Genomic DNA, 16542 nt, shown 5'->3' with positions numbered 1-16542 from the left:
TATGAAGTTATTTATTTTCTGTTTATATTCTTCTTCTGTTAGTATTACTAGTGTTTTTCCTTTATCTGCTTTCGTTATAATAAGTTTATTCTCTTTGATTTTATTTTTTATATTCATTATTTGTTTCCATTCCCTTTTATCATTCTTATCTTTATTGTTTTTATTCCTTTCATCATTATAATTGTGTATGTCTTTTAGTTTCTTCGCAATTAGGTGTCTATAATAATTTTGTTCTGTTATTTCTAGGTTATTTATTGCTGTTTCAGCTTCTAGGGCTAATGTCTCAATCCATTTTTCATTCTTGTGATGTAAATTATATTTAAGGCCTTTACTTAATATTTGGTTTTCTTCGTGTGTAAATTGTATATTTGTTTGGTTCACTACCCTCGTGTATTGTATGTTTTTACTTGTTGTATCTGTATTTTGTGTTTTCATCATGTTGTTTATTTTTTGTTGTTGTTTTAGATATGTTGTTTCCATATCTTTTTGTAATTTTTCTTCTATTGATTGTTCGATGTTATTCCATGTTCGTTGCCATGTGTTTGCATTGTGTATGTGAATGTGATAGAGTTGTGTATTTAGTTGTTGTTTCTTTTTGTATAGAAATTTTATTTCATTTTTTATGCGTATTGTCTGGGCCTGTATTTGTGTTTTCTTAGCCGCTTCGCTGTTTGATGTTATTTTCACATATGCGTATTTTGGTACTAGCTTTTCTTTTAGACAGGTTTTGTTAAATTTTATGATAGCGTTGCAGTGTAACAGTTTCCGTTTACAATTCATATATTTATAAATGCTTTTTATGCGACAACTGTTTACAATATTATATTTAAGCATCCTGTTACACTCACACAATATATGAGACAAACTCCGTCTTAAGTGCAACAATTTAATTGTAGTTCTTCCTTCTTCCCTTCCTCTACACTACATGTTTCGGCCCTAAATGGCCATCATCAGGTGTGTATCACTCACGTAGCTGTTACACTGCTTGTTAAAATTTAAAATTACCAGTCTTTCTAATTGTATAAAATCTTTGTTNCTGCAGCACTATAGACATAGGGCAAGTACCCCGAGAAAATTTTAATTTTTAAAATTTGGAAAAGAAAAAGAACAGAAAATTTAAAGACATTTAATTTGAATTGAAGATTTAAAAAGTGCCAATTTTAAAAATCAAATTGACGTGCATAGGTTAACAAAGATTTTATACATACATACATACAACTGGAAAGACTGGTGTTTTTAAATTTTAAACTACAGGCAGTGTAACAGCTATGTGAGAATATACACCTGATGATGGCCATTTAGGGCCGAAACATGTAGTGTAGAGGAAGGGAAGAAAAAAGAACTACAATTAAATTGTTACACTCCATTAGAGTTACAGCAGTACCAACAGTCACCACAAGCTTCTCAGATATGTGAGAGACTGTTCTGTATCACTGCACTCCTTGAAACAGATGAAGACATTGGCTGATATCAGCACTTCAGATGTCAGGCATTTCTTGCATGCATCACAGCTGACACATCGAGGAACCTGACTGACAATAGAACCACTGATGTAAGCTACTGAGAACACTTCCATTTCAACAGCAGGTACTGCAGGACTCATGTCCATCTGTACTTGCTGAGCAACACGGAAACTCTCAGGCACACCAGCAGGGGTTTCCTTGTCATGAATTGTGGAAAGATTTCGTGAGGCAGCTTCAGGTGCCCTGAAAAGCGATTGTAGGTTATCCAGAAGAGTAGCACCATCATCCTCACAATTATTTCCCTCCAGACCTCTAAAAGCAAGGCCATTGATGATGCTAGTCTTCAGAGAATCTACGAGGGGCGTTCAAGTTCTAAGGTCTCCGATTTTTTTTCTCAGGACTGGGAGCAGATAGACACATGCGGTTTTGTTTAAAATACGTGCACTCTTTGTGAATGCGTGACAGAGATGGCGGAACTCTACGGCACACAGAACTCTAGTGGTAGCAGCGAGTGTGAGGAGTGTTTTTGATACTTAAAATGGTGATGTTTTCGTTACAAGAACAGCGAGTAATCATTCGTTTTCTCCACTTGCGTGGTGCGACACCCATTGAAATTCATCGCCAGTTGAGTGAGACATGTGGTGATGGTGTCGTGAGTGTGAAAAATGTGCGTTCGTGGGCGCGACAGTTCACAGAAGGCCGAATGTCGTGTGACAACGAACCAAAACAATCTCGGCCTCGCACCAGCCGGTCTGACAACATGGTTGAGCGAGTTGAGAAAGTTGTTTTGGAGGATCGCCGATTGAGTGTGGAAAACATCGCCCCCAAAGTTGGCATTTCCGTGGGATCTGTGCACAAAATCCTGCATGAAGACCTGCGAATGTGGAAAGTGTCCTCCAGGTGGGTTCCACGAATTTTGGCGGATGACCACAAGGCTGCACGCATGGCAATGATGAAGGCATGAATGGGACTTTCTTTTCATCAACTGTGACAATGGATGAGACATGGATGCCGTTTTTCAATCCGCTATTGCATCAGCAAATTTCCAGTGGTCAAAACAGACTCCTACAGAAGCGTTTGCAGCGGCCATGGAATCATGGCGTCGACGTTGTGAAAAATGTGTACGGCTGCAGGGAGATTACGTTGAAAATTGACAGAAGTTTCAAATTTTTTGTATGATTATTGTGTGAGAAAAAAAATTGGAGACCTTAGAACTTGAACGCACAACATACAAACTGTCCCACTGCTGGGTTATTGTTAGAACCACAGTTCAAATGAATAGCCTCAAATGTGTTCTGAAGGGGTTCCTGATTCAGGTTTCGGATGTGAAGGTACTTAAAACCCGCCTCTTTCAGTGCCCTCCACAGATGCTGGGCAGCAGTGATGTCAATTAGCCACCCATTCTGTGAAGGAGGAAGATGAAGAAGGGCGCGTTTACCACCCTTGAGGAAGATCCAACTATTTATCCCATACTTGCCCTTTTCCAGTGCTCTATATGGGGACTGTTATTGTTGAGCAGGCAACGCAGTGTTTTCCAGGGGTCAACACACGTTCCACCATCGAAACTATCAAAGAGNCCGCATTCAGCTTCAGAATACCTCCATCCTCGCCACCAAGACGCGCTATATGGATCGCATCATTAGGGAAGCCATTGAGATCGAACTGCATCCAGGGAATATGAACAGAGAGGATGGGTTTCGTCTCAGCAAGTCTTGGAAACCCCTTATCTGTTCTCTTAAAAACCACCCACCGGGATATGACGCCAGATCCAGGAAGCCACAAGGCCATGACCAACCAACATAACAACCCCCCACCCTCAGCTCACAGTTAAAGCCCAGCCATTTAACCTGCTACACTCTCCCCTACACAAAATCACGCTTGTCCCGGCTCCCTTCCCCCACCCCTCCCACACCACTGCTTTCACTTGTTTACTTGCAGTTCATCCCCTTCCCTCTCTGCTCAACGGTATGTTCTTTAGTCTGCTTGACCGTGTCTCACGGTGTTGTCGCTTGCAGATTTACTTATACTTCTTCAACCCTGAAGATGGGGGCGATACGTTCCTCCGAAACGTCGGTTAACACCACATATACACGGTGCCAAATCCCAGAAGACTGCTTTCTTCATCAAAGAGGTCATCAACCTCTTCAACAAATGCAGCTGTCGCCAGATATTCACTGCAGCATCCTCCTGAAAGAACATTAAAAAGGAAGTTAGTGAGCTTCCTTACATAATGGACTACGATAGTTCTTCAGAGTGGAAAATAACACACTTTGCTATGGACTGCCATACAAAAGAATTTGCGAATTTGATTACTTTATTCCTCATAGCAAAGACTTTGCCACCTCTTTCTCTCATAAATCATATTACTGATAATGTGTTCTGCTTTTCAGATAATTTTAATTACCCTAAAAGCATCAGTATTGCGAAATATTCCATGTAACCTGTATATTGATATACAGTTTTATAATAAATGATGAAAATGATGTTTATTTGAGAACTGGGTTCTGGGGATAATAATTTTGAAAACTAGAGGAACGACGATAACAAATCAAAACCTGATTCAGGAGGTACACATTCTAAATTTTGGGGTTATGTTGAATAAATTTAACACAGACATACGCTAAACTTAATTTACTCATTCGATTAAGCAACACATAATAAAGTAATTACACCATGACTTGAAACATACATACCGTGCTGGATCCCTTGGAAAACTGAAGAATCTTATGCCTTGCTTGCTGGATGACAACACCAAACAGCTGCACAAGTTTTTGTTTTCATGTTTATACTGCAAGAAGCAATACAAAAATTATAACGGTACTCTTAGAACTCCTTCACATTCTACAGACAATCTTTTTAAACCGAAAGTTGCAGAACATATCATAAAACAAATATCGTTTAGATGACAGTTCATAACCTCAAAAATTTTAAGCTTGAAAGAGCTCTGTGTGTTTCTAATGTCATTTGTGGTAGTAAGCATAACATTCATATACACAAATAATATGTTTAATTTGGTGATGTAACTTTGTTGGCAAATGTCTACTTTCGTTTCGCAACCACATCAAATCAAAATTCTTACTTACCAATTTGCACATGACAACACACGATATCCGCTTATAATTGTGGGTATTCAAATTGGTTTGTGTAAGCTCTCTGATTGGTGGAGATCTGTGTGTAGTATCTGCCTTCGTCCATAGAGCGCCATAGAGGAAGTAGTTACGTGTATCCGCTTCCCGTACGTAGGCTTAGTCTCTTTGCCTGACCGTGGAAGAGGTAAGTCATGAATTTTGGGACTCTCGTTTCCAGTGATGTTTTCCTGAAAGTACATATTTTGTGTGGTATAGCAGTCTGCAGTACCGTGAGTTCTGCTAATTAGAGGATTTGAAAGTATCTACAGCTTTATATCAAACTTGAAGAGCCTAGTGTCACCGTGTGGCGTCTATTAAAGTATAGGGGAGTGGCCATGCGTCCCGCCGTGGGTAACCGCAGTCCAAGCGTGTACACTGTTCTAAAATCTTATTTTAAGATAGAAATTCTTATTCTACTTATATTATTTTTGGACACGCGCTTTATAAGTATACAGTCTTCCCACCTGCGTTATCTAACTGAATGCAGAGTCGACGTTGCAATTCATGCATTTTCCCCGGATGTAACGACACAGGAAGTCTGGCAGTGCTATCCACTGGCCTACTCTAATCGTAATGCCTATTTATTGGTTCTTTAATTACATATCACAATTTGCTCTTGTGCATGCATTCCTCTTTATGCAGTAAAATTTTGTGACAAAGCCACAGCATACATCATCGCAGAAAGTGCAATTTTCAACCCGATGTCAGATTTCAGCGAAAGCTGTATAGTCTGTAGACCTCAGAGCTCCAGAGAGTATAGTATTGCAAAGTTTTTGCACCATGTGTCATGCATTTTTGTGGGTCAGTGGTGTGAAAACAAAAATAAATATTTAATTCTTATTTGTGTGCTGTCTCCACTACAGATTATCGTACCATTTGTTCTGTGTAACTTGCAGAGCTCACGTGGAACTTGTTTACAAGTTAATGAAGTGTTCTTTTCAAAATCTGTAACTAACATTCAGAAACAGATAAATGAAGGTCATACTTATTTTAAAAGAAACAAATGAATATCATATAGCTGATTTTCAATTAAATCTAAGATGTGAAACATGGGAGATGGTTTTCAATGAAAATTATGTTAATAAAGCGTTTAACGTTTTTTTTTTAAATATATTCTTAAGAATCTCTTCTAGTTTTCCACTGATACAAACAAAAAACAAATTATTCTAAACTCTTTGATCACACCAGGAATAATGATTTCTTGTTAACATAAAAGAGCTTTATATATACAATTACAGAATACGAAAACACTGTCACATTTGGCAATCAGTCTATCAAAATCACTGGCACCAACTCAGATCTTGTTGGGGTAGGTATGTGACAGCTGTTTTCAACAGCCCCACACACACACAAGGGTTTATAGGTGTCCCCATAGGTAAAAATCTGGTGGGTGTGAAGGCCATGCAGTGGTTCCTTCTCTACCTGTACATCAGTCATGATATGTGTTAGTAAGAAATCTTGTACAGCACAGCTAAAATGTGCTGGAGCACCACCATGCATGTGTTACACACATTCCTGTTCTGACTGCCAGTAGTGCATCTGGCAGTAGCTTTGGAGGATCCTATAAGGGAAAATGTTGGTAGTGGTTGCCCATAAGCAAATGTGGCAAAACGTGGGCCTACCAAACAATCACCAAGAGTCCCTGCCCACAGATTAATGCTGATGTCTAAAATGGATTGCACCATGAGGATTCTCCTCTACCCACTAGTCTTAGTTGTGGTTTTAGATGATGCTGTCTACAGAAATGTGCTTCATCTGTAAAGAGCACAGTTGAAACAAATGCTAAGCACTTGGTGCATTGAATTTCATGGAGGCCTTTTTGAACACTTACTATAAATGTACTCTTGCACCTATAACTCACAAATTGAATGTTACTGGACACATGTTGATATGGACATTTTTCTTGTTTTGGTATGTGGAACTCATGCCCAAAGTTCCATCTGGTCCTCTCAGTTACACCCTGTATAGATGCATGTTGTATATGAGAGAGACTGCATTTGTCTATCTTTGTACATCAGACAATGATGAGGTGAAACACCAGATTTGTAATGTGCATCAGATAATATTGAAGAGTTAGTGAAATAAAACTGGCCTCGCCATAGCTCAAGCAGTTAGTCGCTGGCTTCCCAATCTTTACATTGTTGAAAAACAGCCAATTAGATATAGAAATCGTCAAGTAGCTTAATCACATCTTGCTTATCAATCAAGCAGCTGTCAAAAAACAATTAATAGGAAATAAAGTTTACATTAGTGATAAAAGAATTAATCTTAAAAACAGTAAAAACATTGACAATTTTAGAATAAATCTTGCTTATACATTGAAGCAATTATCTAAAAACCAGTTTATAATATAAGAAATAGTTTAGATTGTTAATATAATAAATGATAATAGCTGTAACTAAACATTGACAATATAAGATAAATTGAGTATAATTGTTAATAAGAAATGCAAGTAGTAATATGTACAATTTAAAAAGGCTTAATCACATAAAACCTGTTTTGTCAGATATTTTAAGATTCTTACTAAAAAAAGCTTTAATCCAACTACCATATTGCTTAAATAATTATATATTATAACCATAAAACATCTCATAAAAAGTCATCCAATATATAAAAAGAATCAAAATACAAAAATTCCTTTAATTTGTCTTAATCTTTTTTATATCCTTTGAAATTAGCTTAAGTGAGTTGGGAAGTGCATTATAAATCCTAACCGCCATATGATAGACCCCATTTCCATATATCGCCAAATTTACTTAGGTCATGTATATGTCCATAATGTGTCTGGCATTAATTTCATAGTGAGCCTTGTTTGTATCAGACATTTCTCTGTTTTTACAATAAAAAACAACAAGGAGTATATGTATTGTGATCTTAATGGAAATACAGTAAAACTTCGTTATAGCAACATCGGTTTCTGCGACACCTTGTCTATTGCGTCAAATATTCAATGGTACGAACTAATTCCTCATAAAGCAACTGTTTTTATACCTTGCTTAGTACGACATGCACAAATGCATCAACCTCGTATGTAACGTCATTTTCATTCCTGAATTTCTCTGATATCGTGGGAAAGTTCGATGTGTCTGCCCACCCTCACTTTCTCTACTTGCTGACGTGACTGTCCTGGAAGAATATGACCACGGGCTGCAAGAGGAGCGTGGGTTTTATGCGAAAACAAGGGTGTGGGGTGGGACTGCGTGAATAGTGCAAGAGGACGCGGCAGGTTGTTAACTGCATTCCTTTCCTAGAATCTCGTCTAACAGGACCTCACATTGTCTACTTACCCTATAGTGTTCCTGCCTAAACCCAGAGAAGTGCAGTAGCGAAAACATGGCAATGAAAAGGAAAGTTTTAAGCATTGAAGAGAAAGTTAAAGTGATTCGTGAAATAGAAAATGGAAGGAAAAAAGCTGATGTATGCCGCGAATTTGGTTTGGTGAATTCTACAGTACAAACGATATGGAGAATCCATATTAATTCCACGTTAATGTTACGTTAGTCTGTACTTAACTACGTATTTCACTAAAAAATGCAACATTTTAACTCGGTTTTTGGTAGATTTTTACGTGACTAACATAAGGCTACTGTGGAAGTGCCCATTTCGGTTACAACGACATTCGTTTATAACGACACTATTTTTAGGTTCCTTTTGATGACGTTATAACCAAGTTCTACTGTATATACATATCTTTAAAATGTTCTCTACATGAATCTCCAAAACCACATCCTTTCATTATTCGTACAGATCTCTTTTGTAGCTTGAATACTCTTTCAGCATGAGACGAGTTACCCCAGAACATTATACCATATGACATGACAGAATGGAAATATGAGAAGTAAACACTTTAATGTTTTCAGTGAGACTATTTGTTTTACAGTTCTTATCATATAGCAGGCTTTGTTCAATTTCTTTATTATGTCTTGTATATGACCATCCCAAGTGATATCATTTTGTATTGTCAGGCCAAGAAATTTAGTGTAATATGTTATAGTAGCACCAAGTTCTCCCATATCCCTATCACACCTGGTTCTTGCAGTGTATTATGTTTTTATTATATTGAGAGACATTAAATTATTTTTAAACCAATCATCCAAAATCCTGTATACTTCATTATTTTTGGTTTTGAATTTTATTGTATTTGCATGAGAAATTAACACAGGCATCATCAGCAAAAAGTATGGGTGTACTCATCTCCAGTATCTTTGGTAAATCATTAATGTATATTATGAACAGCAATGGTCCAAGAATGGATCCTTGTGGGACACCATTGGTTATTTTATCCCACCTTGAGTTTTCCTCTATCTAGTCCATTAAAAATTTCAGTTCTCTGCTTTCTGTTTGAAAGATATGATTCAAAGAGGTTATATTCTTTGTCCTTAATTCCATAGTACCTTAATTTTAATATTTCATGGCTAACACAATCAAAAGTCTTTTCTGAGTCACAAAAAAATCCCACTGACTTGCATTTTTCTATTTAATGAGTCCAGTATTCTCGAGATAAGAGAAATATATTGCATTTTCAGTCCCTTTTATTTTCTCTAAAACCAAATTGATATTTAGTATACTATTTTCCTTCAAATGTATCGATCTACTGTACATTACCTTCTCAAAAATTTTATTGATGGATGTTAATATGGAGATAGGTCTATAATTTCATACCAAGTTCTTATCGCCTTTTTTGTAAATAGGTATAATAGTAGCATATTTTAGTCTATCAGGGTAAATACCCTCAAACAAAACTTTTACATAAGAAGCTAATGCGTTCAATAATAAAGGTTTTACAGATTTTAAGCATATTATTCAGTATTTCATCATACCCATGTGATTGGCTTGATTTAAGGGACAATCTATAATCTTCAATTTCTCTGCTTGTAGTTTTAGTTATTTTAATGCTTGGAAAAGGACTCTCAAGTGCATTAGTCAACTATGTCATATAGCTCATAGGTTTGGATGTGTCATTTGGACCATTTTCTTTTGTGTGTGTATGAATGTTATAAGGTACTTCAGTAAAATATTTATTGAATGTATTATTTTATTTAATTTTATTATCATTCAACAATCCGTACATACAGGTATTACAACCATTTGGATCAGGAAATTGTCAGTTTTACATCTAATTCTCATGCATATCTTTACAGTATACACTGTGCCACCCTAATATAGGAGGTTTGTCGTCTGAATAATATTATCTAGATCTAGTTACCATTAATTTCATTGTCTTTACACAAATGCAACAAATTAATCAGCTGCATTTTACATTTATACACTTGAATCAAAAGACATATTAAATTCATCTACAGAATAAAAGGAATGTTTCAGCAAAAAAGATTTTAATTCCTTTTTAAATGAGTTAAAATTTTCTGTTTGTTTTATTTGATTGGGGACCTTATTATACAAACTAATTCCCATATTTATCACACTCTTAAAAAGAGCTGTATTACAGTGATGTACATGAAAATTTAATTTTCTTCATGTGTTATAATTATGAATGTGTGAATTTATTGCCATAAAAGCCTTGTATTTTTTCATAAAGCATGTCACCTCCAATATATACAGAGAAGGCAATGTTAAAACATTGTAATCTTTAAAAATTTGTCTACATGATGTGCGACTACTAATACCACTAATCACTCGAAGAACCCGCTTTTGCAATTTAAAAATGCTTTTACTTCCCCCATCCCCACCCCACAGTAAGATACACTTTCTCATACATGACTCAGAATTTGAAAAGTAAATAATTTTTATCATATATGAACTCATTATTTCTTTTAATATTTTCACCATATAAATTGTATGTATGTATGAGGAGGTAGGCCTGCAAGGCCCTTGCACTTAGACCTCAGTGGTCCATTGTGCTTCCCCTTTTTTAATTATTCCCTCAGCAACCCCAGCTTTGGATGAAGCGCAGGATTTTGGACTTGGGGGCGTCAAAATAGTCACTTGGTTCCATAAAGTACTGACCCAAGTGATGTAGTCTTAAAGAAGCCAAAGCCTCACATTCACACAGGATGTGTGTGGCTGTTTCATTTTCTATCTGACACATATCACAAGTGGGACTATCACTTAGTCCCAGTTTGAACAGGTGTCCTTTGAGGTGACAGTGTCCTGTAAGTAGTCCTACCACCCATTGTAGCTGGTTCCTGTTGAGCTTCAACAGTTCCTTCGCTCTTTTATCAGAAGGTCCTCGTATGAGTCCCTTAGCTTGCCTGAGTCCAGTTAAGGATTCCCAGTGTTTCTTATGTTTTATGTTAGTCCAGTCCCTGATTGCCTGTCTGGCAACTTCAAGAGAGATCTCACAGGCTGGTTCAGGTCCTATGAAAGGATGTTCAGCTCCAGTTTTAGCTAATTGGTCTGCTGCTTCATTTCCAGCAATACCCTCATGCCCCGGCACCCATATCAGTTGTACCCTGTTATGTTATATGGCTGCAGTCCCCAAGTTTTACCAAACATGCCCCTGCATGTCCAAAAAGCCTTATAGGCTTTGTTAATGACTTTGTCCAGCTGCCTTTTCCATGTAAGTCCCTTGTCTAATTCTAGACCAAGGTACTTGACATCGCTGGATAGCTGGATCGTCTTATTGAAGAGAGTCGGTTCCTTAAGACCCTTTATATTTCTCTTCCTAGTAAACGGTATAATTACTGTCTTATTGGGATTGATGGAAAGACCTGTTCTTTCACACCATCGTTGGACCATGTACAGAGCTGTTTGAAGACGCTCTGATACGGTCGAAAGGAATTTTCCATTTATGAGGATTGCTATGTCATCAGCATATCCTACTGTATAATACCCATCATCATTAAGTCCCCACAGGAGATTGTCGACGACCAGGCTCCACAGCAGAGGCGAAAGTACGCCCCCCTGCGGACATCCCCTAGACGCGGACACCCCCAGGGTTTCTCCCGATAATGTAGCAGCTATGGTTCTGCTTTCCAGCATAGCATTGATCCATCTGCATATTGCAGGCTCTATGCCATGCCTTCCAGCAGCCTGTTTGATTACATCAAATGAGGTCCTATCAAAGGCTCCCTCTATATCAAGGAATGCTCCTAAGGCAATATCCTTGTGTTCAGTTGCACTTTGTATGTGTGTTACCACATTGTGTAGTGCACTTTCGGTAGATTTACCTGTTTGGTAGGCATGTTGTTTTGGTGTAGAGGACGTGTCCTCAGTACCCCGTCCTTAACATGCCTATCCACTAGTTTCTCCGTTGTTTTCAAAAGGAAGGACGACAGGCTGATAGGGCCATAAGCCTTAGCCTCGGTATAATCAAGTTTCACGGGCTTTGGAATAAACGTCACCTTAACCTGCCTCCAGGCTGTGGGGATAAAACCATATGCCAAGCAGGCTCTATATATGCGACATAGGTGTGGAACTAAAAGTTCTGCCCCATGTTGCAAAAGTGCCGGTACAATTCCATCCGTTCCCGCTGATTTAAATGGTCTGAAAGTGTTCAGTGGCCATCGTATTTTTTGATTGATTAATTATGACTTTGGCCAGATCCCAGTCTACCCTGTCCATCTTGCTTTGGCAAGTGTCCAGGTTCCGCTGACCCTGTCCATTGTCCAATTTGTCAATCAATTTTGAATCAGGAAAGTGAACTCTGAATAATTCATTCAGCGTCTCCCTTCCTGTTTGAGTATACTGTCTGTTAGGCAGCTTAATTGTGCTGACCTTATTGGTCACTTGTTTTGCCATGATTCTCATGAGTCTGGCACTGCCTGGTACATCATTGATCTCCTGGCAGTACCCCCTCCATGAGGAGTGTTTGGCTTTCCTTATTTCTTTCTTGTAACAGGTCAGGGCTTCCTTATAGGTGTCCCACTGCCCTGTTCTTTTAGCTGTATTAAACAGCCTTCTTGTTTTGATCCTAAGCCCACTCAGCTGTTTATTCCACCAAGGTGTTCTCCTTGGTCCGCGAGTGGTCCTAGCCAGACAATTCTGATTAACGGACGAGATAATAGTCCATTGCAACTGGTCAACGGACCGATCAACATCCTTTATTGTGCGTATCTTACACGAGATGGCCTCCAGATTTACCTTTAGGTCGTCTTTGTAAGACTCCCAATTGGTTCTCTTAGGATTCCCATAAGTAGTTTGATCTACTGTGATGTTACTTATTTTAAAGCATATATATCTGTGATCCGATAGAGACTGCTCATCAGATACATGCCAATTGCCAGGTTTTCTATGTTATTAGTCCCTAGTGTCAAATCAATAACCTCCTTCCTATTGCAAACCACAAAGGTAGGTTCGTTACCATGTTTTCACCAGAAATTCCATAAGGCTCTCTCCCACTGGGTTAGTGCCGGTGCTCCCCCACAAAATGTGGTGCGTGTTGGCATTACACCCAATGATGAGTTGCTTTTTCCTGCTAAAGCAGTAGTCTGTGATGTCCCTCATTTTCTTAGTTGGTGGAGGTTCATCCGAGCCTTATGGAAGGTAGACTGAAGCAATTATAAGCTCCTTGCTGCCTTCTCAATATGGATATGTTATCCTTATCGCTGTTGCGTCCCTAGAACAGAGCTCCAGCAGAGGCAAGGCATTAACATGATTCCTGATATAAACACAAGATCTTGCATTATTACTGGGTGTAACAGAGGAAACTGTTCCCCCCATATTGTTTAAGCCCCTTATTTGACCCTTGTATAACCAAGGTTCCTGAATAAGTGCTATGTCTGCCTTGCCCTCAGCTAGCTCCTGGCACAGAGCTGCCATGGCAGCTTTACTGTGTTGCAGGTTGATCTGAAGAAATCTCATGATCTCTTCCAATTGAGGAGGTATAAATTTCCATCTTATGTCCCTCCTCTTTCTCGGACTGGGTTCCATGTGAAGAGGTCCCCTGATCCATTTTACTTCGGTCATCTGAGGCTGGGTACATCATCCCCTTCCTCCTCAGAGACTGAGTTAGAAGATGCAGTATCTGTTATGGGTTGTGCCCAGCGCCAAACTTCAGGATTGTCCAGCACCTTAGCAGTCCCCTGTGAGAGTCCTGTAAATATTTTATAACCGGTCCTCTGTAGAATAGTATAAGCCTTTGGCCTTTGGACTCAGATTGCTTGTCTAACACCCTCCAGTTCTCTGTATGGAGTCCTGGATTAAGATCTGCAGTCCTTTTCAGCAGCTCTTCCTGGTTTTGGGCAATTTTATCCCTAGTCTGGAGAGCTACTTTAACACGCTTGGGTAGGTTCCTGGCATCAGTAGCCTTCAGCCTGGTCCATGATTGAAGCCTGTGGTTGTCGATGGCTCTGATGAGCCACTGACCAGACTGTTGGTCGGCACATATATAGATAAGTGCACCTCCGAACAGTCTGTATGATTTTAGGTGTGGTAGTTCTACCTTTGGAGTCCTACGTAACACCTCGCCCAAAGCTTCCAGAATGGAATTTTGGTCGTATTCGATAAGCTTATCCTCAGGGTAAGTATCCTTGTAGATAGCTACCTTTATATTTGTCAGAGCCGCCTTGCAAGTCTCTGGGCTTCTTCAGAGTTCTGGCCGTTTCTGTACGGGTACTGCCCTCCGACCTTGGCCTCTTAAAGGTGCCAGTGGGGGTTTCTCCCTTCTTGGACGATCTTGCAGTTCCTGGTTGCTGCCCGCTCCCAGTTCCTGCTTTGCCTGTCCCAGCTTTTGCCCGTTGTAACTGCTGCTTAGCGGCACCCGACAGGTGTTTCTTTCCCAAATGGGGCCCACCTGTTCCAGAGGCTAGGTGTCCAAGTCTTTCCCCTTCTACAGGTTATTGGAAGTACCGGCTCCCTGCAGTGGTGTGCCAGTACTAACGACTCCCGAGAGATCAGTTTTTGGTTTTGCCTCTGGTAGGTTTTGAATCATTGATTCATCCCTGCCTTTAGCTGAGACTGCAACAGTAGGTTCGCCGGTTGCTTCTGAGCCCCTTAATGGTTCACCAGAGCTTCCAGCCCCCTGCTGAAGCATTTCTCGTAGGGATCCCCTTAAAGGAGGGTCCCTCTTCAGTTTAAGGTCCTTACGACCGGTTTTTTTGTTTGGTCCCTTTTTCATTTCGGTCCCACAAGTAATGGGGATTTAAAAGGTCACCACCCGCAGAGCCCCATATGGGTGGAAGGTATAAATACAACGGGGTGCTGCCTGGTGCCCCGAGGGAATCGTTCGTGACACTGGCCAATAACCACCCCAGTGCCATGCAGCCCTTGGCACGATGCCTCACACCTTGGCTTAGGCGGTTGGTCCTTCATAACCCTCACAATCCTCCAGGACCAAGAGTGCATTTTTTGGGGGAGGGGGATAACTGGGAGTGCGATACTAATTGTCATGAGGTTGCGACCAGGGCAACCTACACGAATTTACCGCCCCTGGAATTTGCTTCAAAGCTCCCCCATTCTCACCCCTCCACATGGGTTGGTCGAAACCATTTTAGAGTGTTGAGCCCTAAGGCTTGCGGCACCTTGTCGGTACTCTAGGGAGACAACTCTAATAGCCATAGCTACCCCCATAGGAGTGCTCTCCCGCATTCGTCCTGGGTACATCGTAATGAAACCCAAGAGTCATTATGACGCCACGTGGGAGGCTCTGGTCAAATGGCCATTGCCCTTTATGGAAACTCGGCCGCCAGCCCTGGACGTTCACACTATTGTAGACCCCCCAGGACTGTCGTTGCCCAGCAGGACCACAAGGAGGTGCTCCAAAGCTGTGTCTCAACGCATCCCTGGTCTATGATACATCCCCACCAAAGACACAGCCACCCTGCCACCATATAAATTACTTAGCATATCTTTGCTCTTAGAAATTAAGCATGAGCGCACAGTTTTAGGGTTTCTGTCATGTGAATTCCAAGAAATCTCAATTCTGACATACTGTTTCTGTATTATTAAAAACTATTTGTGGTCTTCACGGATGTCTCCGCCGTTTTGAATGAAATGACATGGCAGATGTCTTTTTAGTATTTATTACAGGGTTATTTTTTTGAAACCACGTTTCTAATTCTTTCATAACATTCGTTATTTTATATTGAATATATATATTCATCTTCTCCAGTAATTAACAAATTGGTATCGTCTGCATATAAAACCAGCTTTGCTCCTTGAACATTTTCTGTAAGATCATTACTGTATAGTAAAAATAAGCAATATCAATTCAGTTAAAAGGCTCTTTGCCTCCAATATTAAGTGTATAAATATTTTCACTATTTGCTTTCTTTTATTTATCATTCTCCAAGTCATTTTAACTTTATTCTTTGAGTTATTAATCTGCTTATCATGTGACATCATCTTGGCTTGATTTATCACTCTTGTTAATATTTTTGAGTAATTCTTATAATAAGGATTTAAAATTGGGTTATTGCCTTTCTTTCATCATACAATGCCCTCTTGTTTTTACAGGATATTTTTATACAAGTTGTTATCCACGATTTATGTTTATGTTTTAGTTCTGTAGTTATAGGAAATGACTCAAAATATCTCAAAAATATATTTAAAAGTTCATTAAAACTGGTTGAGATGATGGAAGCAGTGTAAATAAATAACATTGTCAGTTCAATTTACCAGTTTAATCACAGTAATAATTATAGAGAAAATCACAAAGAACTAAGCAGGGTAGTGTCCCTTTTTATCACAAGAAGGTTGAACACGCAAACTCTCAGGCGGCATCAGACTCTCACTGCGATCACCAATTCGCCACGCCCTTCTTTGAGGAAGACTGTCGGAACCAAAAAACAAAAGAATGGAAGGGAGCACCCTCTACACAATATGGAGATATAAGGCGCCAACATTCAAACTATAACAGAATTAATACAAAAGTGGTTTTGATTGTTATTAGTACTATAATACCCCACCTCAATCAAAATGTAGAACTTTGATGAACAATTTCTAAACATTTAAAAATTAGAAGAAATTATTCACAAAGTTTAAATCCAATAACAAATCAAAAACTTTACTGTGAAGCAAACATTTTTCCCCTGAGTGATTCAAGCTTAATTTGC

At 39.2% G+C, this 16542-nt stretch overlaps 1 protein-coding gene and 2 long non-coding RNA genes across 6 annotated transcripts in view; 1 reads left to right on the top strand and 2 right to left on the bottom strand.

Moving 5' to 3' along the window:
* Nucleotides 1-3521: 3521 nt before the first annotated feature.
* Nucleotides 3522-5108, bottom strand: LOC111872782. Its single transcript, XR_002844296.2, has 4 exons — nucleotides 5056-5108; nucleotides 4547-4779; nucleotides 4157-4251; nucleotides 3522-3650 (listed from the first exon to the last, which is right to left on the bottom strand). It is a non-coding gene; the product is annotated as an uncharacterized LOC111872782 (long non-coding RNA).
* Nucleotides 4706-16542, top strand: part of LOC117282969 — a 20560-nt gene continuing 8723 nt past the window's right edge. The window contains exon 1 of one of the 4 annotated variants that reach the window (XR_004513948.1): nucleotides 4706-4736. Coding sequence is in view for 2 of the 4 variants with exons in the window: in XM_033754836.1 (XP_033610727.1) it covers nucleotides 5293-5511 (219 nt within the window). In the remaining 2 variants the exon portion in view is untranslated. Of the gene's footprint in view, nucleotides 4822-5076; nucleotides 5162-5276; nucleotides 5512-16542 lie in introns of those variants that run through there. The other 3 variants (XM_033754837.1, XR_004513947.1, XM_033754836.1) reach the window with 3 other exon arrangements.
* LOC117282970 overlaps nucleotides 16096-16542 on the bottom strand; it is a 15087-nt gene continuing 14640 nt past the window's right edge. Inside the window, exon 3 of the long non-coding RNA XR_004513949.1 lies at nucleotides 16096-16259. This is a non-coding gene — a long non-coding RNA (uncharacterized LOC117282970). The remainder of the gene's footprint in view (nucleotides 16260-16542) is intronic.

Source organism: Cryptotermes secundus, unplaced genomic scaffold (genome assembly GCF_002891405.2).
Source record: "Cryptotermes secundus unplaced genomic scaffold, Csec_1.0 scaffold53, whole genome shotgun sequence".
Lineage (NCBI taxonomy): Eukaryota > Metazoa > Arthropoda > Insecta > Blattodea > Kalotermitidae > Cryptotermes > Cryptotermes secundus.
This window is presented reverse-complemented; position numbering and strand designations above follow the sequence as displayed.